General features: G+C 37.2%; 1 protein-coding gene across 1 annotated transcript in view; it reads right to left on the minus strand.

Annotated features, from left to right (window-relative positions):
- Positions 1-27,934, minus strand: part of Ank3 (ankyrin 3) — a 323,355-nt gene that overhangs the window by 136,986 nt on the left and 158,435 nt on the right. Inside the window, exons 10-18 of the mRNA XM_077799312.1 lie at positions 25,806-26,003; positions 23,668-23,766; positions 21,088-21,186; positions 18,596-18,694; positions 15,700-15,897; positions 14,101-14,199; positions 13,716-13,814; positions 7,239-7,436; positions 2,681-2,779 (exon numbers count right to left, since the gene is read on the minus strand). Coding sequence (XP_077655438.1) covers positions 2,681-2,779; positions 7,239-7,436; positions 13,716-13,814; positions 14,101-14,199; positions 15,700-15,897; positions 18,596-18,694; positions 21,088-21,186; positions 23,668-23,766; positions 25,806-26,003 — 1,188 coding nt within the window. The remainder of the gene's footprint in view (positions 1-2,680; positions 2,780-7,238; positions 7,437-13,715; positions 13,815-14,100; positions 14,200-15,699; positions 15,898-18,595; positions 18,695-21,087; positions 21,187-23,667; positions 23,767-25,805; positions 26,004-27,934) is intronic.

Raw genomic sequence — 27,934 nt, forward strand, 5'->3', positions numbered from 1 at the left:
AGGACTAATGGCTCGCACAGAGCAAATAGGTAGTAATTTTCATCATTATATTATTTTTATTATTACTATGTGTCTCCCTTTCTAGACTATGAATTCTGCAAGGGCTGGGGGTTAACAAACACTGAGGTAAGAATTTGGCAATTCACAGGAGCTCTAAAAATGAATGCAAAACGTACTCAAATAAGCTCTCAAAACTTTTCATGTTTTTAAACAGAGAAATCAACATCTTTCAGGGGTGGTGTAAATAAAAAATTTTAGGATATTATAGCTTTAAAAGGCAAGAGAAATAAAGCTGAGCACAGAGGCACAGGCCTGTAGTTCCAGCAACTCAGGAGGCTGAGGCAGGAGGATCCCAAGTTTGAGGTCAGCCTCAGCAATTTAGTGAGGCCCTAAGCAACGTAGTGACAAAGTGCCCCTGGATTCAATCACCAGTACAAAAAGACAAGGAAAGCCATGGTCTCATCTCAGCCAAACAACACTGACTCTGTGGGTGGTCAGTCTGAACTGACCTGCTGAACTTTAAAAGCAAAGGGGGGGGGGATGAGTATAAAAGGTCAGCAAACCAGTGGGAGTGCTGCAAGGGCTGTGACCAGGACTTTCTCATCTTTTTCTCACAAGAGAAAACCCTGATATCTTCACTGTTATTATTATTATTATTTCATGAACTGAATGCTCTCTATCCTGCCTGCAGGCTGGTGGGAGATGTCTTCTTTACCAGTGAAATTTGAAAGCTTATAAAATATCATCAATTTTATCTACAAAGTCAAACAGCAAGTGCAAGAACCCCAGCTCCATGCACTTCTGCTCTACTCTAAGTACTGGACTCGCTTCCTTTTCATGTCTGTGATCTTTCCCGAGAGAAAAAAGAAAAAAGGAAAGGAAAAGGTTTTTGTAAGAAACAGATGCTTTCTCGAGTAAGGCAGTTTGTAAAAGGCAGTGAAAGATACATGCTTCAAAATATCATACCAAGAACAAAAATGATGACCAACGGTGACCCAGATTGGGTGGCTTAGAAGGAAACCCTGGCAGCCACCTGATGTCTACCAACTCAGAACAGAAAGGGTGCAGGGCTGTCCCCACCCCACCTCACAGGCTTTCTGACCGACTTTGGCTACACCCCTTGGATAGGCCGGGGCACAAAAACATTAACAACTTGACCTTGACTCTGATAATTTCACATCTGTAAAGGGAGAGGTAACAATAAAATATTTAAGTCTCTGTGTGTGTGTGTTCTGTGTGTGAATAAAACAATACAGAATTAATACATAAATACATTTACCATAAAGCTGCAAATTTCTAGTGTAGAGAATTCTTTCTTGATGAAAGTATTCAAGAAAAATAAAGAAAACAAGCTAAATTAGCCCAATTTTGATGTCTGCAATACCTTTTTACTTGGTTCATTCTTTGTGGTACTTTTGTATTATTGACATCTTCAAAATGCCCACACAACCCAGAACCTCTCTATACAGAAAAATGATCTTATTTACAATATTTAATAAGCATTCTATTTATGTCAAACATGCAACATATTAAGAAATGTGTGTGTGTGTGTGTGTATATATATATATATATAAAATTTTGGTACTGGGGATTGAACTTAGGGGCACTTTACCACTGAGCTACATCCTTAGCCGTTTTTGTATTCTTTTTTTATTTTGAGACAATGTCTCACTAAGTTGCTAAGGGGTGGGGCGGCTCAAACCTGTGATCCTCCTCCCTCAGCCTCCCAAATTGCTGGGATTACAGGAACATGCCACCATGCCCGAAAAGAAAGAAAGAATTACATTTTGAAGTAGATAAAACAAATCTGATATGAAGAGGTAACAAAACTAAGCATCTTAAGAAAATGTTCAGAGAAACGAGATTAATTTAAAGTCATGTCTTTAATGGTAACACAAAACATCCATTTTCTTATCTGTGTTTGAACTGTGACATTATATGAGATTACTCAGGATTTTTTTTTTTAAAAGAGTTATTTTGTCAGAGAGAAAACATGCAAATGTGCAAGAGAGCACACACATAACTACACAGACATAAGGAATTTGGCAAGTGAGTAATACAATGAGCCTTAATTTACTATTTTTCATAAATCATGATAAACAAATTAAATGACAAGATTTTCTATTTGTGTGTCACAAAACCTAAGAAAGATACAAACTTTGTTCACATTTAGCTGCCTTGGAAGGACAGCTGTGAAGTCACAAGGCTCACTAGTGTTAACACAGGGACACCAACATGCAGCTAACATAAAATACTCAGGCCATTAAAGAAAAAAGGGTCCGAGATACTATAACCAGAGACTTTGGTATTCCTTGCATAAATGTACATTTGAAATACTATGTATAAAAGATCTGATTGAGCTGGGTGGGGTGGCACAGGCCTATAATCCCAGCAGCTCGGGAGGCTGAGGCAGGATGATCACAAGTTCAAAGCCAGTCTTAGCAATTTAGCAAAGTCCTAAGCAACTGAGCGAGATGCTGTCTCAAAATAAAAAGTAAAAAGGGGCAGGGGATGTGGCTCAGTGGTTAAGTGCTCTGAGTTCAATTTCTGATACCAAAAAAAAAAAAAAAAGATTGAAAGTGCTTTTCTTCCTATTCAACTGTGGTGGCTTCCATACTGGAGTCACTGTCTTGTTGAATGGACATATTCTCTTGGCCTAGGAAAAGGAGAGAGGCTGTACCTTTGTCTGGGCATCCACATGTGCTCCTTGGTTTACAAGGACCTCGGCCACATTCACTCTGTCTTCTTGAGCAGCCAAATGGAGTGGGGTGAGACCGCTCTGCAAAAGAATCCAAGTGCACAGTCATCTCACAGGAAGGAAGGCAGTACACAGGGCCATGTTTGAGAATCAGCTTGTAAATTCTACAATAGGAAGCCTACAATTCCTATATTCAAAAACATGTATAGAGTAAACTCATACACCATGCCGCATGAGCCCCGCGGCAGCACTGTTGTCCGTAGGCTTCATGAAAGAGTCCAAGCACACCCACAAGCCCAGCGATGGAGTCAGATTTGCATACTCATCACAGACTCAGCATGTATCAATATTTCCCTACATTTTCTTCATTCATTCTCCTTTTCTTCTCATTTCTCTGTAGCAGTATTTAAAAGCAAATCCCAGACATTATGCCATTTTTCCCACACACACATTGTGTTCATCTCCAAATATTAGAAACTTTTCAAAAATAAAATTATGCAGGAGTTTTAATTCATTACCAATAGTACTTAGCTCGGCAAAAATTATTAAAATAACAAATGTTGACATGCGACGATGATATTTCTTCTCTATTATTAGCCAAGACCTGATGAATATTTTTGGTATGCTGCTTCTGGGTAGGAAAGATCATCTGGGAAATGTAATGGGAATGGTGGATAATAAGGATTCCCAGGTCATTTAGATGGCATATGGATTTAATGAGATTGAGTATTTGAAACTGACCCTACCAGGGAATCTGCAGATTACATGGTTGTTCTGATGACCAAGGAAAAAAATTGCTAAGACTATATTGTATTCTGTTTTTTTTTTAAAAAAACCTCTGTAATTGTAAAGGATTTTTTTCATGAACAATAGTTGAGAGAAATGAAGTTGATATAAGTGCTTTCAGATTGCTTTCTTTCGTATATTATAGGCACCAATGTTAACCTCTTGAGTCTGGGACCTTCTTTTCCCCCTTTTGCATCTAGGCAATGAAAACTTCAGCCTGTCCTACCTGTCAGGGGAAAGAAGTGAATCAAAAGCAGCTTCTGGAAGTAATACAGAGCCCTCTAGATGCACAACATTATTTATTCAGGAGTCACTATTCCATCAGAAAAATTATCGGACTCAGTCATTTGCTTGTGACTTTTTAATGATGTTTATGGAACTTTGGAGGATGCTCACACAACTGAATAGGGGGGAATATGAAAGGAGGACCCATGTATTCACTTGAAATCCAAGAAAAATACACTGAGGCCAAAATGAGCACCACCCAAACACTGACATCATCATAGAACAATGTTCCATGTTCTACTTTAGTGGCAATATTATTTTCAGCCATAACATTTTGTAAAAGTGGCATGGTCATCTATTCTAAGTTTCAGACCCTTTAAAACTTTGAATATACCTTCCTGAGTGCTTCTCAGCCAAGACGGGGCAATGTATTCTGGCCACATGCCCTGCGTTCTCCTGCCTGTATTCATGCTGCTCACATGGGGTGACCACTCTCTGCCTTGGCTACAGAGACAAGCCCAACTTTGTCTTTCTCCCATGTCACTAAATGACCAAATTCTTATATTTATAGGAACAACTCCTATATGCTCACTTCTATTAAGGACATTATAATTCTACATTTTTTTTTTTTTTTTGGTCTGTCTTCCTCAAGCCACTGTTAGCTTGTTGAGTCAAGAATGTACTTTTCATCTTTATGGAACCACGGTTTGGGATCCGGCATCCAATCCAGCATTAATTTATTAAATCGCAGGAACAATCAAACCTCTTTTGGCAAAACACTAGACATTTATTTTTATCTTAATGGTTTTGGTTAAAAAGATTAATAAAAATAGCATGAAGGTTATAATAGTCTGCTCCCATTCTGAAGTCACCTGTTCATCTTTTATGGAGTTTCTATCACTGCTCATTTTAAAAGTGGCATTTATTTATAAGAGAGAAAATGACAACTTAGAACAGCAACAACTTTAATATTCTTCTGGTTATCTAAAAATACAGGTATTTGTGGTTAGTAAAATCTGAATGGGAAAATAGGAAACAGCAAAACTGAGTCAGATTAAACATTAGCACTTCAGTGATAACTTGGCATTCAAGATCTCTTTTCCTTAAAACCACTGGGAGACTGCTTGTTACGAGTAAGGAAGGAAAGAAGTAAAATTAGTAAATGGTCTTGACAATAAATTTTCATAAAATCTAAATCTTTCTTTTAATGGTTATATTTTAGCAATGAAGTAAAGTCTAGTATTGGGTGGGAAGGGTAGGGGTGAGAGGAGTGGACGGTACAGTAATGAACTGATGCTTAAAAAACTGACAGCTCAGGGAAAACTAACAGAAAAACTGTCAGAGGGCTCCTTATCCAACGATAAACTCATGCTGCTTTTCTGTTTCACATCCGGGAAGACTGAATACAGGCTGAACATCCCTAATCCAAAAATCCTACATGCTCCCGAATCCAAAACTCTCATTAAGAGTACTGACAGACACAACATGACACGTGGAAAATTCCACTCAGACTTCACGGGACTGGTCAGTAAAAATGTAGATGTGCAACACAGTTGATTTGGTATTCCCAAGGGAATAGGCCCTGCAGCTTTCATACACCAACTCTGTTCCATTTACACAATTATTAAAAACATTCTATAAGATTGACTATGTGTATAAAGTACACATGAAACACAACTGAATTTTGTATTTAGACTTTGGTCCTATCCTCAAGATACCTCATTATAATTATATATGAGAAAATATTCCAACTCCGAAAAAATTTGAAATTTAAATCACCTTTGGTCCCAAGCATTTTGGCTAGGAATAGCCAACCTGTACTTTATATAGAAAATTACAACTGACAAAGGATGCAGATTTTCAAATGTCGTCTTTTGGTATGTACAATCTAGGAATCATGAAGCTTGTCCAACAAGCTAGTGAGAAGCCCATTGATTTTCTAAACTCTCCTTAGCACACCTCTGCTTATGCATCTTTTATTCAAGAAGGCAGACAGAATTCTCCAGGCTTATTCATTTCTCATGATTTACTATCCATGTCTTTTGATCTTCAGAATTCTGTTGCTACTTTCTAGTCTACTAAATGAAACATGAATAATTTCCCCCCTAAAATCTTTTCAGCCTAAAAACAACGTATGACTTTAGGGTAAATATAAGGCCAGTTGATTGAAGGATTTTAAAGCAAAAAGCCAGTTATACTAGTTTGATATGAAATCTACTAAAAATAGCCACTTTTAAAGTGATAAGATGCTAGATGATTCATTGTATCTGGTAGGATGAATAAAATGCAATATTTTGGGCTCACAGGAAAAAAATAAAATCTAGTAAATGACAGAATGTACTTCAATTTGAGAAAGGTAACACCTTGTCATCAAGACAAGTTGAATTGTGCAGCAAAATATTATAAGGCTGATCTATAAATTGGTACATAAAACTTACAAAATTCAAAAACACAAACTAATCCTAATGATCATGACTTTGAAATTGGTTTGTGATTCCCATTATATTGAGACATACATTCCTAAAAGGAACATTTCCAAAAGGAAAATGTTAGAAAATCAAATCCCTACACTAGAACAAAATTAAAGAATGTGATTGTTCAATAATCAGAAAATCAAAAAGGATTTTTCAAGTTGCTAAAACTAAAAAAGGTTTTCTCTGGTCACCTATGTATGAATTTTGGCTTATAGAATTTGTTAAATTTTTTTTTCAAATATTTATTCTTAAGTTTTAGGTGGACACAACATCTTTATTTTTACATATTTATGTGGTTCCAAGGATCGAACCCAGTGTCTCATGCATGCTAGGCAAGCACTCTACCACTGACCCACAACCCCAGCCCCGAGAATTTGTTAAATTATAGTGTTGGAAAAATTCAGGTTAGCACAGAGTGACCTTTTTCCCCAAGTGGAGATAATCCTCTTTCTTCTTAAAAGGTGTTGAACACAACAGCCAAACTATGGAACCAGCCAATTTTTAAACAAACACTAGACTTGTAAGATAAGGACTTCCTATGTGTTCACTAAAATAGCTACTTTGAATTTCTTTTATTAAAATGAACTTACTAAAGACAGCAATGTTTCCAATTTCTCTAACTTAAGACTTAAAACTGAGACAGTCAAGGAAAAAAAGCCCCTCAAATGTTTGCGAAATAAAGCAACAAGGAATAAGGAATTTCCAATTCCTTATTTGCAATGTTCTAATGAGGTAACAATGTTCCACTTTGAATTAACAGACTCAAAACTTCTCATATTATTACAAAAACTTTGTGGACCTTATTTTTATGGTTCTTCCTATTGTAGAGCCATGTACATATATACTAAAATTAAATGATTGTTTATTTGCCATTCTATTATTTAAATAGACTGTTTTCAAGTTTTTGCCAAGGTAAATAACACTTTAGTAAACATCTCTGTGCAATATCACACCTCACACATTTTGTTTGACCCAGATTTTTCACAAACATTTAACATCTTTTCTGAGGAGTGAAATTCTGTATTGCATGATTTGTAGGGCAAGAGAAAGGTTACCTTATTGCTCAGGTTCACATTTGCATTTCTACTGAGGAGCAGCGATACCATGTCCACGTGTCCTTCCTGAGCTGCGAGATGGACAGAAGCAATTCCTTGCCGGGTAACTGCGTTGGCATCAGCACCATATTCCAGCAGAGTCGTCGCTATGTCCATCTGGTTCTTTTTGGCAGCAATGTGCAGCGGCGTATAACCATTCTGTCAACAAGAACCACTTGGTCACATTCCCAGTAACAAGATAAAAATGCATTTTCAAATAGCATACTTCCCTTTTCTAGTGGTTTTGACTGCTTTAAAAATTTTCAATTAAGTAAGCAAATACTATCAAATCAAGTGGTGTCAGTAATGTAGCACTCTCCTGTCTCCTCTGTTCCTAAGAAGGGATAACATTATATGGACAGTTTATCAAAAGAGGGTACTGTGGATTTTCAAAAGGAATACAGATTTCCCTCTGATAGGTAGTTAGGTTAGAAGGTGCTCAATACTTACTTACTTTATTTATTTGGCACTAGGAATTGAACCCAGGGTACTCTATCACTGAGCCACATCACCAGCTATTTTTATTTTTTATTTGACTGTGTCTGAGGCTGGCCTCAAACTTGTGATCCTCCTGCTTCAGCCTCACAAGTTGCTGGGATAACTGGTGTGTACCACTGTTTCCAGCTTGCTTACTTTATTTCAATTAGAAATAGGATGCATCCCTACTGGGAAACAACAAGCAATATGATATCATTGAGGCATGCTGAGAGCCATTCAAAATTTCATTCCCCAAATCCTTTCCTTAAATGGCCACCTAGTATAATTTGAATACACCCTCCAAAATTCATGTATTAGAAATTAAATTCTTAATGCAACAATGTTGAAAAGTGGGACCAGTAAGTAGTGATTAGGTCACAAGGGCTCTGCTCCCATGAATGGCTTAATACTGTTTTCTCCAGAAGTGGGTGTTTGATAATAGAACGAGTTCAGTTTGTTTCTATCTTGCGCTTTTGCTTTCTGCCACAAGATGAAACAGCAAGAAGGCTCCTCACCAGGCATGGATCCCTCTACTTTTGCCTTTCCAGCCTCTAGAACTGTAAAACATAAATATTTTCTTTATAAAATTCCCAGTCTCAGTTATCCTTTTATAGTAGCACCAAAAGGACTAAGACACCGTGTATTGGTTATAAGTGGCAATTTGATATTTTCAAGGTAGTCAAGATGCTACAATCTACTTGTTTTCCTATCTGATTTCCTCTTTCACAAAACTCCAGACTCTATGCTCTGTTTTAGTCAGACTGGTCATCCTGCAGGTCTTTAACCAAATGCATTCTCATGTTTTCTGCCTTACCTTACTCTATCAAGAATACTTTTCCCCAACATGCCCATGAGGCCAGTATCTATCGGTTGAAAGTGAAGCACAAAGGCCATGCCCTCAATGAAGTCCTCTATATTTTTCCACTGTCCAAACCCCAATAATCAGGCCCTCAACTTGACTATAATTAGTCTTGGGGACATTCAATGGCATTCTTTTGTTTATGTATGAGCCTATATTTCCTAAAATATAAATCTGTGATGGGCACATATTGTTTTGGACCTGACTGTACCTCCAGCGGCCCACAATAACTGGTACATATTGATTAAATGAAGAAAGTAATCTTCAGAATTTGAATCAAGTGTATAATAGCTTTCTGAACATTATGGCTTCCTTCTCTTGGCTGAGCCCTGATACTCAGCTACAGTCAACCACAATTCTTTTGATAAATTGTTAATTAGCCACACCTCAGGAAACTCTAAAGGCTCCTGACCTGAGAAAGCTCTGGGTTCTTTGCCCTAGTTCACAGTCATTTAAGGGAAATGCAAGATTACATTGCGATATGAACTTGAATCTGACCATATAAAATGGAAATGGAAAGTGGCTAGACTCTTCTGAAACCAGCCTCTGCCAAACTGGATAAGCCAGTGTAGAAGAACACTTTATATCCCTATTTTTAGTCTGACCTCTTGCCATCTGTAAACCCCAGCTGCCCTGGGAAGCATTTGGCCCTCTGCTCAGACACACCCTTCAGAGACCAGTTTGCCTGCAGAGTCCAATGCAGAGATTTGGAGAGAAGCCAACAATACAGTGAGAAATAGGAGGGGTAAGCCATTTCACCATCCTCCACAACGTAGAAGATTCACAAAGCAAATTAGAGAGGTAAAGGCAAGGTCAAGACAGAAGTTAGCTTCTTATTCAGAATCTTATTTCTTTTTGCTTTTATGACAGACACAACCTTCAGGTTAGTCACTTTTCTATACCTAACTGAGGAAAGGCACATCCTCTCAGATATGACAGTCTTCTCCATTACTAAAAAGTCCTAGGACCAGGACCTACTATAAAGGGGTGCTCTGGTATTTCTGTAATGTATGACAGTTCCAGATAAGTTCCTTACTATTGCTTAGCATTTTATCCTGAGTTCCTTACCTGAGACACAAAGGAAAGTACAGAACAAGGGAAAAATGATTCATGGCATTATTTTAGAATGGGAAATTATCTTAGAATGACTAAAGAAATATTTTCAAATAATGAAGTTTCTCTGAGACCTATAAATTTTCTTCCTAAATTATCTAAATTCTTTCTGTTTTACGGAAAGTAAAATGGTTTTACTTGCCACACTAAATGAAGAAGATGCATTAACTGGATAAGTAAAATAGGAAGGGATTCAATTACAGAATAATCTTAGTCTCTATTTCTTTCCTCTGGATGTAGGAGACAAAAGACTTGTCATGTGCACCTTTGCATCTCACAATTAAAACAAATGTAATTTTAAATCATCAAAGTAATACATAGTATTTATATATTTTTCCAATATTTTTCATAAATATTCTTACCTATATCCATAGACATTTTGCATATTTTATCTAATAGAAATCTGACAAATAACAATAAAGCTCACTATATCTCTTCCATAATTAGTGTCCAGGTTATGCCTGAACTCAAGCCAATATTCTTTCCAGCACAGTTTCCTGTCTCATGAAACTGAGCTGGCTAAAATTGGCTGGATTACAGCAGCCCATCTACTTTATTTTACCTAAATCACATCATATTTATAGAATATATGGGAGTAAGAAAACACATTGGCAATTTTAAAGAAGGGAAGAAAAGTAAGAATGTATTGGATGCTCTAAAAGACAGAGGATGTGATCTAAGGAAGAGTAGACACCCACATGGTAATCATGCTCTCTTGAGGCTTTGTCCCTCACTTCTCATCACTGCCAAAAAGAGCTTCCCTGGAGTAGAGACTGCCTAGTCTCATTTCATTCTCCTCCCTTTAGCGAAGGAACATCTGGCAGGGAATCCAGCTAACAAACTACATTTCCCAGCTTCCCATGCAAATAGAAGTGACCAATGAGATGTAGGAAAGGGGTGGGTGGAGTTTCTGAGAAAGCCCTGCTGTGCTGACTTTCTTTCTGCCTGTTGCCTTGCTGCTGGCAGCCTGTGCTCCAGCCACCTCTAAAAGAAAGGACCCCAAACAAAACAAAACAAAAACTGGAGGAATTTGCCTGAACCAACAACTAAACCAGCATCAACAGCTGCCTTGCCTACCTCCTGACTCTTCATGACACAGAAATATGGAGCCTCATCAGGCTCCTCCTCATTATTAAAATAATGGAATCGGGAGGGTTTTTTTTGTGTGTGTGTGTGTCTTTTTTTTTTTTATTGGTTGTTCACAACATTACAAAGCTCTTGACATATCATATTTCATACATTAGATTCAAGTGGGTTATGAACTCCCAATTTTACCCCAAATGCAGATTGCAGAATCACATCCGTTACATATCCACAATTTTACATAATGCCCTATTAGTAATTGTTGTATTCTGCTACCTTTCCTATCCGTCCTAGCAGACAAAGCCAATCCCTGATATGACTGACTACCTTTGCTCAGGATCAAAGTCTAGAATAAGTCCCTGACCAGTACCACTGCCTTAGAAGATGGGGATGGTTGGATGTGTGCCAGAGATGGCATTACACAGGCTCTTGCAAGGCAACTGTGCAATAGGAAAGAGAATCAATGTCCCATTTAAAAGCCTGTGTTTAATTGACTGTAAAATATATGCCTGAGGCTAATGGAATGTTATAAGGAGTTATTTAAAGAACTGCTCTTTAACTCTTTGTCAAAAGATGTTTTGCAAATATGGAACCATGAATATCCTATTTTATCTGACAAATGTAAAGCTGCAATCAACTACAAATGATACCAACTATTAACCTGTGTAAGAGTTATTCGTGGACAGAAAGATGGATTGGATTCATTCTGTCACACATAACTTTTGTCAGCTATAAACTGCTTGGCACTAGTTGTACCAACATTACTTCCATGTGAGTAATAGTTACTTGTTACCTTTCAAAACTCTGAGGTTACTTACAAGGCAAGGAGCCTGCATGCATTGGGATATTGAAATTAAATGGACAACCATTACTTTCTTTAAAATTATGGTAAGGCTTTGGATGTGGCTCAGTGGTAGAGAGCCTCTTACATGTGCAAGGCCTTGTACTTGATCCCAAGCGTCTCAAAAAATGTTTTTAAAAATTATGGTAAAATATATATAACAAAATTTCACACTTGAAGCATTTTTATGTGTACTGATTGGTGCTGATAAGCACCTTCAAACTGTTTTCCAACTATCATCACTACCCATTTGCAGAACACTTCTCCATTTTTCTAAACTGAAACTTGTATTCATTTAATCTAACTTTCATTTCCTCCTTCCACCTATCTCTGACAACCACTATTCTACTTCTGTCTCTAAATGTGACTATTCTATGTACCACAAAAGTAAAATCATACAATATTTGTCCTAAGACTGAATAATATTCCATTGTGTGTATGTGCACATACTCAGATGTGTGGGTTTACATATACATGGCCCATATTTTTATTTATTCACACACTGATGGACACTAGGGCTCTTTCCATCTCTTGGCCCTGTGAAAATATATATATATATATATATATATATATATATATATATATATATATATATATATATATTTTTTACTTTTCAAGCTAAAGTTTTATTAAGGCTTAGCAGGGCTTGATAAACTTTTTTCATAACAGACCAAATATTTGCCAAGGTGAGAATATATGGTAGGGGTTACATATAGACAAAAATCAGGTTTCAGGAGGTTTGCTTTGAATTTATTTCAGTGGGTATGGTTCTGGAGGGGATGAGGCAGAAAATGATTTAAGAATGAAGGAAACCTGGTGTGGTGGCACATGCCTATAATCCCAGTGGGACAAGAGGCTGAGGCAGGAGGATTGAAAGTTCAGAGCCAACCTCAGCAACTTAGTGAGACACTGAGCAACTTAGACCCTGTCTCAATAAAAAAAAAAACAAGAGCTGGGGATGTGGCTTAATGTTTAAGTAGAAAAAAAAAAGCACGAAAAATGTTCTGAGGAGAAACACTCATATTTTCCATATGGAGAAAGTCACTAGAACTTTCTTAAAGTATCTAAAGTAACCTAGAACAGGTTAGTTATCTGTGTATACAATTGATTTGATCTAAACATTAAATTTAAAGGCGAGTACAGAAATTCCTCCAAAATGAAATGGTAAAACAAAGAGGCAAAAAGCACTAGGATCATTAAAGGGTTTTCAACCAACAGGATGTAGTAATAGGTAATATTTAAAATGTTGTTTGTGGAGGGGAAGAAAAGGGGGAGGTTCTGGGAATGAAATTAACCAAATTATGTTATATGCATGTATGAATATGTAACAATGAATACCACTATTATGTATAATTATAATGTACCATTAAAAAAGCTATAAAAATTAAAGATAAATTATGGTTTGCATTATTTAAGCATTCTCTGATCATAATCATCTGCTCAATAATGCGGAATATACTAATCCAGTAGCACTCTATTAATTCATCTTTAAATAAACTCTGCTTTATGATTAGCCTCTCAAATCAGAATACCAGAATAATAAAATGGCTACATACACTATATTCTTTTTTATCACAAATCTAAGATGTCTCCTCTTCAAAATGCCCTAACAATAATGAGGATTCCTTCTAGTGATAATAAAAACACATATGCAAAACCTTCCAACTCCTTTCATGAAACACAAGCAACCTGATAGCAATGTTTTATTGCTAGAAAAGCAGAGTATGTATTTTATAATTTTGACAAATTGGAACTTTCTTACTGTGTCACCTCAGGCTGTGCTTATGTTTTTAATCTGGCTAAAAACTCCGACTTCTTTTCTTCCCCAGGCTTCAGGATGTTCTGGATTTCCAAGGGAAATCAACTGACACGTAAATATTTATTGAGCATCTACCACATTAGTTGACTAGATAGCGGAAGGCCCCGATTCCGTAGGAGCTTCTATTTCTATGATTTTTAAGTGATTTCCAAATGAGGAGGGTGCTATGGTGAGAGTGAATGAAACTCAATGTGCACACAGATAGGTATCGTGTATCGTCCTCTTCATGGTGTGAGTTACAGGTACCTTTGCTGCTGCATGAGGTGAGGCTCCTTGGTCCAAAAGCAGAAGGGCCACCTTCTGATTATCATAATGTGCAGCTACATGCAGTGGAGTTAGTCCGCTCTGAAAACACGTGCAGAAACAACAACCAGGGTCAAAAGTGTATTAATAGGAGAGTCCAGGTCTACATTTAGGAAATAGGATTAGAACGGGTATAACATAGGTTGTAGTTTATATTCCAATTCCATAATACTTGGACCAAACATTCACCCATTTCCCAAGAATTCTTCATCCTACTGGGACTTAAATATAATTTAGTTGTCATCTAGTTGGCTATTGGGGAATATTAGCAAGTGCTTTTTTGTTATCAATGGATGTGTTCTGGTACAAGTTGATGTTGACCTCATACCTTCCCAGCAGCATCTGGAGATGCACTTTTTTGTAACAGGAGATTGGCTACTTCAAGCTTCCCATATTTTGCTGCCACATGAAGAGGAGTAAATCCTTTCTAAAAAAAGGAAAAAAAAAGAACAACAGAAATGACATAGGCCATTGTTTTTCTGTAACTGAAAAAGTATTCTAGTGATGACGACGTTAAATCTCTATGTAAGAATCAAGATTATTAGACAAGTACCTGGGAGAAGAGGAACACCCAACAAGAGAATCTTTCTTCCTCTACTGACTAAACCATAACATTCCACTAACTTTGGTACTAATCAGGTGTCTCATCAGGAAGAAGGTGGGGAGCTGAATCTGGAGTTATTCTATGGCCATTTTGGGGCTTTACATTGTGGGAAGAATAGGTTTATGGGGACCCGATTCCAAGTTGGAGGGTTTGGGAAAATCCACCCCAAGTCTGAGCCTCTTGTAATCTCACATCACCTGATTGGGAACTTGCTCTATGAATACACATAATGTCCTTATCATGCTCCACTCTTTAGGAGTAGGCAACGGAAATCTTTCACATTTGCTCTATAGATGAGCTGAGTAATGACACTGGATGCTCATAATTTGTGTTGCTCTTCTATTCTTTCATCTATCAATCAACCAGTCAGTTAGCATGCACCATTAGGGTGCGTCTGGAGCATGCATCAGGAATTGGAGGGTTATCAACATATATGACCCATGAGACTGCAGCAAACAAGAGCCAGTGGGCAGCTGGTATGGTGGAAGGTCAGGGGCACCCCAAATCCATCACCCATTATTCTGTTTCACATATGAAATGAGATCCAGGAACTTACATCTTAACTCTATTTAAGAGGCCAAAAGAATCATGGGAGATAAAGTTTGAGGTAGTTATCATTTATTCAGATGGTTTTCTAAGTATTTGTAATTATCTTCTACATTGATTTCACATTAATCCTTATCTGCATCCAAATCAAATACTGCAGCACCTATTGCAAGTTTTTTTTCCACACACACCATAGACCATTCATCTTGCTATTACACTTGCTAAGTTTATGTAGTATCACAAGAAAAATGAGCTCCAATTTTGTGCTCTGTACATGTACAACAACTGTGGCCCAGTTGATATCAAGAGGTTCTTTTTTTTTAAAATCAAACATAACAACAATGAAACAAAAAGAATAGAAACAACAAATTAAAAAAAATCTTGATTTGAAAGTTTTTTTTTTTTTAAAGCATCCATCAACTGATATGGGGTTTGATATGGGGTTTCAGTACTTTGGCTCAATACAAGAAATTGGTAACTATGTTTTCAAACTACAATTTAAGTTAATCATATAACTTGCAAGAAATCTCTGATTCTACATATCAGTAATATTTATTACAAGGTCACATACTGGGAAATTCAAGACCAAAATAAAAACCTTCCCCAAATACAAAGAACTATCCTCCTGCACACCAGGGTTTTACTGGCCATGTTAATGACTGCCCTGGGATCCAAGTATAGATGCTGTTGTGGAGTTCTGTACCTATTATATGCAGGGAACCTTGAGGAGGATGTACTTTGGGGGACCCAGCAGGATTCTGAGACTTATTTTCCTACCTTTGTTGTTATAGATAAAGATGCTCCATGATCCAAAAGGAATGCGGCTACATCTTCATGCCCCTCTCGGGCTGAAAGATGGAGGGGGGTGTACCCAGAAGTTGTGGCTGCGTTTGGAGATGCTCCTTGCTGCAGTAGCTGTTGCACTATGTCTGCTTTCCCCAGTCGGGCTGAAATGTGGAGTGGGGTTTGGTCATCCTAAACGGCAAGGTAGAAATATGAGACTGATGAACTCAGAAAACAATGGTGCCATATGAAAAATTCAGGGAACATTAGCTGCTTGATGGTGGAGGCACATTAAACTCTTTGATTCAATGTTAATAGGAATCTCATTTATCGTTTTCTACAAGGTTTAGAAATGTGGGGATGGTGGATCTATTAACATGAAAACTGAAAGGTGGGTCTATCTATAGATAATCACCATTACAACATGCTATAGAGTATCAATTTTCAACCTCTAGTGATTCCTTTTTTGGAAGATAAGAGAATGGATTCTAGTAAAACTCATATACCTGAGATTCTAGTAAAACTCACATATCTGTACTGGTTATTATGCATTCATGGAATGAATGATTTTATTGGTGCTTGCCTTCTCATTGATAAAAGCAAAGGGAAAGGGGAGTATCAGCCTGTGCAGGTGTCTAGGAGCCAAGGTTTTGCCAGGAGGGATGATGGAAGCTGATACTCTGGTACCAAGCCATGCTCCTGGTGTGCATATGCCCAGAATGGAGGGCCACATTGTTACAATCCATCCAAAGGTATAAAGTGCTTACCAAGTGCTTTGCCCTTAGGGCCTTATCCCCAAGTACCACTTCTTCCTAATTTGCCCAAAGATGCCCTGTGACAGTCCTCCAAAAAGAAATTCCCTACTGAAATGTGATACAAGTTTAGGTAAATATTTTAAGCCAGGAAGGTACAGAGTGTAGAATATAGGCCACTGTTTTGGATGAGTGACAAGGTCAAAGGGCTACATTACCCCTTTGACTAGAATGCATAAGAGAAGTTAGAGGAATGCCCCAAAGAAGAAGAGGAATATTGAAAATAGAAAAAGGCACCAAGGAAAAATTTTTCCTTCTATTACTCCCATTACAATCACCAAATACCTACTGAGCACCTACTGTTTTCCAGCTTTGTTTAAATTACTTTACCTACATTACTTCATTAATCTTCACAAAAATCCTATGAATTGGAACAAACATTGTTCCCACTTTCTATATGAGGACTTTAAATGAGAAAACGTGGCACATGGCTGTTAATTAACTTGCCCAATGTTACATAGTTACTAAATTGTGGACCAAGATTCAAGCCCAAGCATTCTGATTAAGAACAGGCCCTTGACAATTAAACATACTTCCTACTTAATGAAATAATATGTGTAAATTATGTGTAAAATATGTATAAATATGTCTATGAAATCATTCCCTAGACAAGATGTTTAATATGTAACAAACTCTTGAATATGAAGTTTCTTATAATCTATGGTAGATTACAGCTTCTCTTAGTCATTCCATTTAACTAATTTAGAGAAATAACTAAAACCCTCTATCAGAGGTCAGCAAATTAAAATGAAGGTACCAAATCTGGCTGCCACATATTTTTTGTAAATAGAGTTTTATTGGAACACAGTCATGTCCATTCACAGATGTCTGCCACTGCTTTTGCACTACAATGGCAGAGTTGTGAAGCTGTGACAGACCCTGCAAAGCCTAAAATATTTACTATCAGCCTCTTTACAGGAAGAGCCTGCTGACCTGTTTCCAGATCATGAATGGGATCCACCAACTGGCCCATGGTACACTAGACAATCAAGATTTTTTTTTTTTTTTTTTTTAACAACCTTTGCAATTAACTGTGGATTTCATGTTCACAAAGAGCTAGTGGCTTATTCCTACACCACTATACAGGTACTAATTATTTTACTAGATTGTCCTATACTTGTATTATATTTGTATACCTACTGAGCACCTACTTAATTATATATTTAAGCAATATGTAATAGGTAAAATATGAGTATGAAAGGAAAAGCTTTATTTTTCCCTAGGAATAAGCTGAAAGTTTCATGGCCTTGATATAAGTTCATTAAAAATTTCTGGCTAAATTAGCTATGAGTGAGATAGCTGAATACAGGGGGAAAATTATAAAAGTCTGAAAATGTTGTGTACTCAAATTACTAATTAACCTGAATCTATGCACTTGCACTTTATACAAGTGGCAATAAATGAACATTTATATATTATAATTAAAAATTTAATGGTAAGGTTTTTATGTACTTGTTAAGATTTTGACCTGAACTGCCATTATGATAATCAGACCAACTGTCTATCATAAAACTTACAAGTGGGCTTCTACTGGAGGCTAAACACCAGGGAGACTAGGAAGCATCCAAAATCAACCCTGACATTCTTCTTACATGTAAAGGTAGATCTCTGAAGTGGCTCTAATCTGGGTCTCAGGTATTACAGTGTCACGATTTACAGAGAAAAAAATAAAATCATCTGTTTTCCTTTTGTACCAGCTGACATATGAATCAACCAAAATAGCTTCACCATGCTTCAAGTTGTGCTTATTCTGGAATCTTTGCACATAAGCCCTTCTTCATGTAGTGTGAAAAACTCTGGACCAAGTCTGGATCTGTTAGGGACTAGAAAGTGTCACAAGGACAGTTTCTGGCATAATATTTTTACTTAACATAATTAAATTAAATAACTGAATGAACAAATATGGAGGGAAGGGATTTTTTTTTTTACAATATTACTTGGGCAGAAACTTTTGTTACTAGAGGTTGTTCATTATTTTAAAATGGTATTGAAAGATAACATGTATGTGTCTAAAAGTTTTGTTAAAATCCAAGATTTTTTTTTCCTCAATAGCAAATGGTTCCATGTATGGCACATACCTTAGCTTTAGCTTCCACTTGAGCTCCATCTTGTACCAGATACCGCACAACTTCAGCTTGGCCGGACCGAGCTGCCATATGCAATGCTGTTTCTCCTCTCTGGGAACATGAGCCAAAATAAATTAACTGAAGCTCTGAAGAGGAGTGGCTTGTTTTATTTGGCATAAAGTTTAGGATGACCCTTTTAAAAAATTACTATTTTAAACACTTTCTTATTGAAAAGCTAGGATACCAAATACATAAAAATTTCATAGGAAACTGATCCATGATGGTAGAGACTTTGGTGTAACCCTAGGAAATCTTGTCACTGACAGTATCAGAAATGTAATCTACAAAATGGCCTTAGTTGGGTTGAAAAGGTGAATGTTCAGTGGGGCCAAGTAGAATAGTAAGTCAAGGAAGCAAAACAGGTGGGGAGAACTTAACAAGAGAGTTCCACACATTCCCTAAAGGGGGCAGCCACCACCTTGCAGCTGCAGATTGCTGTTGTAACTCTTCAAGATGCCAACCTGAAGAGTTTTTTGACACCTTTGTGCTGTCAAAAAGTTGATTGGCAGTCTGGATATCTGGGTAAACTTCTCAATTCTTAATGTTGATTACAAAATCAGAATTAAAAACAAAACATTGCATGGTGTTATGGTTTAGATATTAGGTATCTCCCCAAATCTCATATGTGTGACAATGCAAGAAAGTTTAGAGGTGAGATGATTGAGTCATGAGCGCTGTCATCAAATCAGTGCCTTAATCCATTAATAGGGATTAACTGGGTGGTAACTGTAGGCAGGTAAGGTGTGACTGGAAGAAGTGGGCATTGGGGGCTTGCCTTTGGGGTATATATTTTGTCACTGACAAGTGGAACACTTTCTCTTCTTCCTTATTGTAATGTCCTGAGCTGCTTTCCTCTTCCACCATGATGGTCTGCCTTACTGAGACCTAGAGCAACAGAGGAAGTCCTCTATGGACTGATACCTCTGAAACTGTGAGCACCCAATAAAGTTTTGCTCATAAGATTGCTCATCAGATCTTTTTGGTCATAGCAACAAAAAAGCTGACTCCCAACATGGGCACCGAAAAACATGCCCCAACCCAGACAAGGCTTATCTCTGGTTCCATTGCATCCTCCGCTTTATGTGAACAGTAAACTTAGTCCTTGGTATTACCCTAAGGAGCCATTTTCTTTGTCAGTGGAACATCCCTTTCTCACATTTTTCACTAAACAGATTTCATTCAGATTATTTTTTATTTAATAAAAATGAAAATGAGATACAAAACATGTAAAATAAAAATCAAAATTTTATTTGATTTTTCACACAAGTGATGCCTATTAATATTTTTTTTATAAATTAAGCTTTGTATAATAGGTCATATATCTTTATGGAAGGACAGAGGAAGACATATTTCCCAGGAAATTTATTACTGTGATTATGGGAAAGATATTAAGGATGTTGTTTACTTTATTACCATGTGTTCTATTTAGGAAGGAAAATAAAACTCACTCGTAACCTCAGATTTAGTAGATTATATTTCAATTGAGAAACTGGTCTGTTTCTATCTGTGGAGGTGCTAGTTGGAAATTCTAGAATATAAATAGTCCTATAGGTAAGGCTGTTCTCAAGGTGAGTATGCAAGACTTCATGGCTTATCCCTTCTGATCCAGATATTATTTACTTTTACTTCTTTAGTGTTCATGAGTCCAATGAGTGTTCTAATAGTTGTGGTCCAGTGTGCTAACACTTTGATAATATCATGTTTGAAATTCTATAAAACAATACCAAATTCCACATGCACATCAAGGGTGGTAAGTTACTGCTCTGATATTTACTCTGAAGTAAGTCTCTTGGGTTTGGCAGCAAAGCTTACTGTGGGAAAACAATGCCACTGGAAAACCTGAAATCTCAGTTCCATAGGTTTGTCCTCCATAGATGGAGGACATTTAATAGAGATTACTTTGAAGTTACTTGCAATTACTTCTTAATATAAATGATAGTGTCTGAACCACCTTCACAACAGTTTATTGCTTTTTTTAACCTCACTTTTTATGGTTTCAGTTATAGAAGAATTTGCCTAATACTTTATTTTATTTTAATTTTTTTAAATATTTATTTTTAGGTGTAGTTGAACACAATACCTTTATTTATTTATTTATTTATTTATGTGGTGCTGAGGATCAAACCCAGGGCCTCACATGTGTTAGGCGAGTGCTCTACTGCTGAGCCACAACCCCAGCCCCAATACTTTATTTTTTAAAACATAACATACAGTAATAATGTACTTGTAACGTTAATGGACATAGTCCATAAATTATAACAATTTGTGGCCAACTAGCAACTGACTGCATCTTATCTTCAAAGTAAAAGAAAGCAAAGGTAATTCCCAAATTTTATCTTTTTAAGTGGTCAAATTAAATAGCAATTATTTTGAGCAAATAAAAGCAACCTATGTCAGTTTCTTAAATGTTCACAATTGAACCTTCTTTGTTAAAAGATACTTACCACATTGGTGGTGTTTGGTGAGGCTCCATGATGCATTAGTTGTGATACGATATTTACATGTCCCATGAAGGCAGCAACATGGATTGGGGTAAGGCCCGACTAAGTGAAAAGGAAAGAAATGTTGATTTGTTAGTTTATCATTAAAAGAGTTTGACTGTGAGCCTGTCTTCTATCCACCCTCTGATCCATCCCTTGGTCTTAACAAGTTTAGTGATCAGATTAGAAGATATCAGGACATTTACCATTATGTCAAAGATTCTCTAAGGCAAATAAGTCAACACATAGTACCACTTTGCTAGAGTGAATTCTGTGGTTATGTGATGTCCAGTAAGAAAGTTTTCACACATATGGCTCTAAGAAAAGAAAATGAGAGAGAAATACCTTAAAGGATTTTTTCTTTTGTTAGTAGCCCTTCTTTATCCACATGAGTATATATATGTTGAGGGGTGCAGAATGACTATGTACACGTTAGTAAGAAATTAACTTGTTCCAAATCCTATTCTGGGGTTTAAAGAGAATTCTCATGCACTCAGAATAAACTGAGTATTACGTGTCAAAGGGCAGGGTACCTAACACAAAGCCATTCCTCTAATAAATGGGCAAATCAACATTAACAGTTTGTTATTTACTTTGCTAACTCTATAGTATCATAAATTAAGGCAAAATAATTAAGGCAAATATCACAATGGTCACTAAACAAAGTGCTTTTTTTATTTGTTTGCTTCAAATCTCCCAGTTATGCATGGGCACCGCCCATCCCTCTAAAAGAAAAAAAAAAAAACCCTATTTGGCATAAAGCAGCATTTATTGATTCCAGAGTATTTTATATCAAATATGCCCACAGCTGCTTGAAATAGAGTGGATAAGCAAAAAAGAGGATTAAAATATCAAGTCAATAATCTTGTTAAACATTACAATTTACTTGTGCTTTTTATATGAAGTGGTTCCACTTTTATTTTTCAGAACTTAATTAAGCTTACATCATGAACATTATAATTTGATTTTAAAAAATTTAGATGACTAGGAAAAAAGCTTACGTGTTTTTAAAAGGAAGATAATGGGATAACTAATCAAGAGAAATTTGAGAATTGTCAAAAACATGGAAGGAATTCTATGCAGTCATAGTGAAGTAAAAGCAGAGGAGTAGATTTCAGAGAGTGAGAACTGAAGAAAAGGAGAATTCTGCTACAGTTTGCACCTTTTTCCATCAGCAGGGGGAGTCCTTAGAACTTGTACCAGGCCACGTCTGTGTCTGAATAGCCTTTAAATTCTTAGGGAGCACGGGGTGGCAACGGAACCTTCCCATCACTGGCCAGCCTCTCTGGACACTTATTCAAAACATCAATCTTTTATCTGAATCTATTTCGATCTTTAAAAAGGGTTCCCATGCACTGAGAATAAACTTGCTATTTTATACTTAAAATAATAGGTTGCCTAACTTAAAGTCAGAAATCTGATAAAAGATCAAATTGACCTTAGTATTTTAACCATTTAATATTTAAAAATTACTAATGTTACAAATGAAAGGCAAATATTCCATTCACAGGTAAGAACATGAAGCCAAGAAACAATTACTGGACTTTAATCTTCATGTCGAGCATCAAGCATTCAATCAAACTTTATGCGTGGGTCAGGCACTGTGGGTATGTAAAGACCAGAATGACTCTCCCTGCCTTCAGAGAGGCTGAAGTTTCTGGGGCCAAAGAGGGGCAGTTGGGTCAAGAGCAAGACAGCTGGATAAGTGCTTTGATAGAAACACATACAGGATGGGTGACTGTCCCTAGAAGGAGCACCTAGTTCAGACCAGAGGTGAAAGAGAAGTTTCCCAGGGAAGGTGGCCCTGATCTGTGGAGGGTAGGGTTAGGGGTGGGACAAGTCTGGAGGGAAAAAGGCTAGTCTGGGTTTGCCATATTGAAGGCTCAGTCCCGATTCTGATGGGTTGTTTCTGAGTTGGTTTGTATGAAAGAAATCTAGAGCTAGTCCTTCACTACCTTTGACAACTCTGTGTTTCATGAATTGTGAGCTTTTCAGCCAAGAAAGTAATCCTTGATGTACAAAAGCACACAGATCATGGTTGATCATGGTCAAACACGGTTTCTCAACTTTGGTGCATCTGACATTTTGAGCCAGATTACTGTTTATAGTAGGAGGAGGATATCTTGTAGCTTGCAACATGTTTAGCAGCATCCCTGGCCTCTGCTCAAGAGCAACAGGAGTACTATCCAGTTGTAACCACTCAGAATACCTCCAGTCATTGCCAAGTGGTTCTTAGGGGACAAAGTCACCTCCACTAGAGAAGCGCTACATTATAAGTTTTCATATGTTGAGCTTTCTGTGATGGTGTCACTCACTCGCAGCGTGCATTCTGGGTTGTGTGTTTAGTCATGGGATACATTTGTTTCTACCCACCCACACTCCTGTCTGCTTCTTCAAAGGCCTGACAGCCCTTTTCCTGAAGAGTTTTGAATGTGGTCTGTGGCAATGACACACAAACAGCACTAGCTGGTCCCTGCAGATGGTACTGGAACTCTGCCTATTCTCTCAGCACCTCAAGAAACCCAGAAATCCCACTCCTCTTACCTCGGTTACAGCTTGGATGGATGCACCATGTTTCAGAAGGAGTTCCATTACTTTAATTCGATTCTTTTTGCAGGCAATATGAAGAGGGGTAAAGCCATTCTGCAAGGGACAAATATGAATCTGTTTGATTACTTTCCATTGAAACTCATTTTAATCTTGTGCAGTGAAATATTACAATACAGTTAAAATGCTATATGGTAAAGATGTCAAAATAGGCCCAACACAGTGGCACAGGCCTGTAATTCCAGTGGCTCAGGAGGCTGAGGTAGGAGGATTGTGAGTTCAATTGTGCTAAGCAATTCAGTGAGACTCTCTCTAAATAAAATACAAAGTAGGGCTGAGGATGTGGCTCAGTCGTTGAGTGCCCCTGAGTTTAATCCCTGGTACTCCTTCTCCCCAGCACCCCCCGCCCAATGTCAAAATAAACAGAAAAACTATGAGGAATTAAACAGGATGTTGATCCTACTCTGGGAGCACAGGTAGTAGAGTGGCCTCTAGGAGCTTAAGATGTCCTGATAGTTGTGAAGAGGAAGTAAATGTTGGTCACCATCTCTTGGTAGCTAAGGCAAGATACTTATCACTTTCTTATTATTTTGGCATTCACTCCTCTAAATAATATCCCTTTTCAATCTCACTTCAAACACATCGTAAAAACAGCTTGACTCAAACGTGTATCCTTATAGTCAAACTTCTCCATTTTGCCTGTTTTGACTTCCTGCTGTGTTTTAGTATAACTACAAGACCAGTTCTAAAATGTTTCCGTTTATTCTCAAGCTTTAAGATTCAAGTAGGTGCTTACTCCAAGGAAGTATAAATTTGAAGAGTTCAACATTACTTGAACCATTTGCTTTAATATTGAATCTGATGAAATAATCTGCTTTTTAACAAACTACCCATCAAATTATCCATCCCAATAACCGAGACTGTCTACAAACTTCAGCCATTAATGGAGAACTATCAAAAAGCAGGTCCATGAGAAACACTTAGGTCAAAGTCATTGCAGGTGCCTTCAGGGAGGTTCCTGAGACCATTTCTCTGGTCATAGTCCATGCCAGGATGACTGGTTCCAACCTCCATATGTTGTGAAATCTTCAGAGTCATAGGAAAATGAGAATGACAGCCCACACCCTGTTTTAAGACCTTTTTTTTCTTGTATGGAAAAATGAGTCATGATTGCTAATTTCTTTTCCTCCCTTCTGAGAATTCAGACACATTTGACACACTGAGCAGGTCAATAGTTGTTAAGTGCTACCTGGATAAGCACTTTTAGAATTACAATGGCAATGTATCATCCAAGGTTTGGAGAGTTCCTGCTCTTCATTTTTTGCTGCCTCTCTGAATTTCAGAGCTCAGAGAACTCTGGAGACACTATGGATCCATTTAGACAATTGCACCATCTGGAAAGGAGCAGAGACGTTCCTGAAGGGTTGACTGGATGTCAGGTTTTACCACAAAATTGATAAATTTTGCATGTTTTCCCTAAAATCGGGTGATTTTTTCCTCCCTCTATGCATGGGTGCTTATTCTAAACTAAATTTAAATAGTTTACTAAGTTGGGACCGTTCATCTTTGCAAAGACCACACACACTATCATGTTGAGAAAATCAAAATACAGCCCATTTAAAGGTTAAAAGAGCAAATTATTTTCAGAGTGAAGACTGCAAATGAGACCAGCATTTTGATTGTCAAAAGAAAGATGAAAACAACAGGCAACATTTTGTTAAGGCCCACATAAAATTTTGGCTCATAAATTTCTATGTAGAGGTGCTTTTAATTTTTTTAAAATCATTTTGCCGCATGCTTTTAGATCTCAGAAAAAAAAAATCCCTTAACTCACACAACTATAATTTTACCTATCGTAAGTCGAGGCTGAGCACTTCAACCTTTTTGTAAGTTGTGCAGTCCTTGGGTTTCATTTATATCAAAGAATCACAATTATAACCCTGAAGGGTTAACAATTTAACTCCATCAGCTTTGTTCACGTCAGAAATAGAAGGCATTTGAAAACATTGGCAAGAAGCATACTTGACTTAAAGAACACCATCTATTTTTGCCTCTGTGAAAGCAATCTCTTCACATGTGAGCTAGCACGTCGCCAGCAAGACAGCTCAGGCTGGGATCACTGGTGGTTCACTTACCAGGGCTTTGGCATTGGGGTTAGCTTTCTTATCCAAGAGAACCTTGGCGACTTTGTAATGGCCACAGTGGGCAGCCACGTGTAGTGCAGTCAGGTAGTCGTTGGTGACATCATCCACAGGTACATTATGCTGGAGGAGAAGTTGGACGCAGTTTAAATGATCCCCTTGCGTGGCCATGTGCAGTGGAGACAACCCATTCTGGAACACACAAATAAATTTAGGTTTATGGTTTTATCTTTTAAACACAAATGTTCCTAACACAACTATGAACACAAGAAAACTCTAGTTTCTCACATGGAAATACCTTGTTTTTAAAAAGTTTTGATACCATTTTGAACTCCAGCTACTTTAAAAACTGGTCCTCCCACTTCTCCTATCAATCAAAAATGAATTGTCAAGGATAATTTCTTTTCCTGATTTAGTAGTAGTAAAATTTTTATTAGGGGCCAGAATTCACTGCACTTAAAAATACTTTTAGTTGTAGATGAACACAATATATTTATTATATTTTTTAATGCAGTGCTGAGAATCAAACTCAGTGCCTCACACATGCTAGCCACAACCCCAGTCCATACTGCATTCTTAATGAACAAGAATTCCTATTTAAGACTAAAAGGAAAAATTAAAGGCAAGAACAGACTGGCAATCACTGGACTGGTATTTGCTTTGCCTTGTAGTTTATTAATGCTTGATATTGAACATGGCATTGATTCATTTTTTTTTTTTTTAAATATCTGACTACAACAAAACACTTCACTTTGTATCAACACAGAGGAAAACGTTTCCCATTTCTATAAATCTGGTGCCCCCATGTGTCTCTACAGAGGAAAGGCAAGGCGCTGGCTCACTTAGTTTAAATCAAGTGAGTTTAATGACAGTTAATCACGTACAATATGAATGAGTTGAAAATTCATGTAAAGAGATCAAAGAAGACATGAATAGGGTCAAAAGTAAACCAAACCTTTTTATTTTAAAATTTATTTTACAGTAGAATACATTTTGACATATTGTATAGAAATGGAACATAACTTCTCATCTCTCTGGCAGCACATGCTGCAGAGTCACTCCAGTAGTGTAATCATCCGTGTATATAGGGTAATAATGTCTGTCTCATTCTATCATCCTTCCCTTCCCCACAACCCTAACCCTCCCTTCACTCCCCTCTACACAAACCAAAGTTCCTTCATTCTTCCCTATCCCCCTGCCACACTATGGATCACCATCTGTTTATTAGAGAAAACGTTTGGCTTTTGAAAAAAAACACTTTTAATAACCCCCCCCAACACTCCCCCCAACTTTTAGCATGGGGTGGAGGATGTAGCACAGTGTCAGAGTACATGCTTAGAATATTCTAGGCCTTCGGTTCAATCCCCAATACACACATACAAATATAAATACATAGGTATGGCAGTAAAGTTGGAGCCTGGGAAATTCCTAGAAAATCTAATTATCAAGAGAAGCTCTATTAATTACTAAACTCTAACAAATTTTTGGTAAAAATGTAACGACAGCAAATTCAGCTCCCAAAAACATTTGTCATCAATGAGTTTTGAAAGTAATGATATGTCGAACATGTACAATGAAGCAAGTGTTTCCGACTTCTCTGGGCCAACTTATTTCCTCCTAATTTATCAATGAATGACATAAAAAGGAGTTCAATATATGAAACAATATATAATCCCTTCTTTAGTTACCCTCATGGTATTATTTACTCATTACCACATATTTCAACCATTTCCATCTCTTGAAGGCAACAGGTTTATGACTATATTTTTCCATATTGCCCAGCAGAGAGCTCTGAATATACAAAAAATACTTAATAAATATTTATGTACTGTCAATCAGGATATTTCTGTTTGAAAAATTCCCCTGAAACATTTTGAACCAAAGTAGAAACTAAGGTGCAACAAAGGGTGGGAACGTTTCCCATTTGAGACACTGCCACCCACGAGCATATGTACTAGCTGATTCAGGCCAAACATTCCCCTGCTTTATGTTTTGATACAGTCCTGGAGGAAAACACGAAATAAACAAAATCTGAGAGAGCAAATGACTTTGTGGAGAAGAGGGAGGCAGAGTTGATGATAAAAAGAAACTCTCTAATGATACAAAATAATGATGAATGGGTG

This window comes from Urocitellus parryii, chromosome 5 (assembly GCF_045843805.1).
Source record: "Urocitellus parryii isolate mUroPar1 chromosome 5, mUroPar1.hap1, whole genome shotgun sequence".
Taxonomy (NCBI): Eukaryota; Metazoa; Chordata; class Mammalia; order Rodentia; family Sciuridae; genus Urocitellus; species Urocitellus parryii.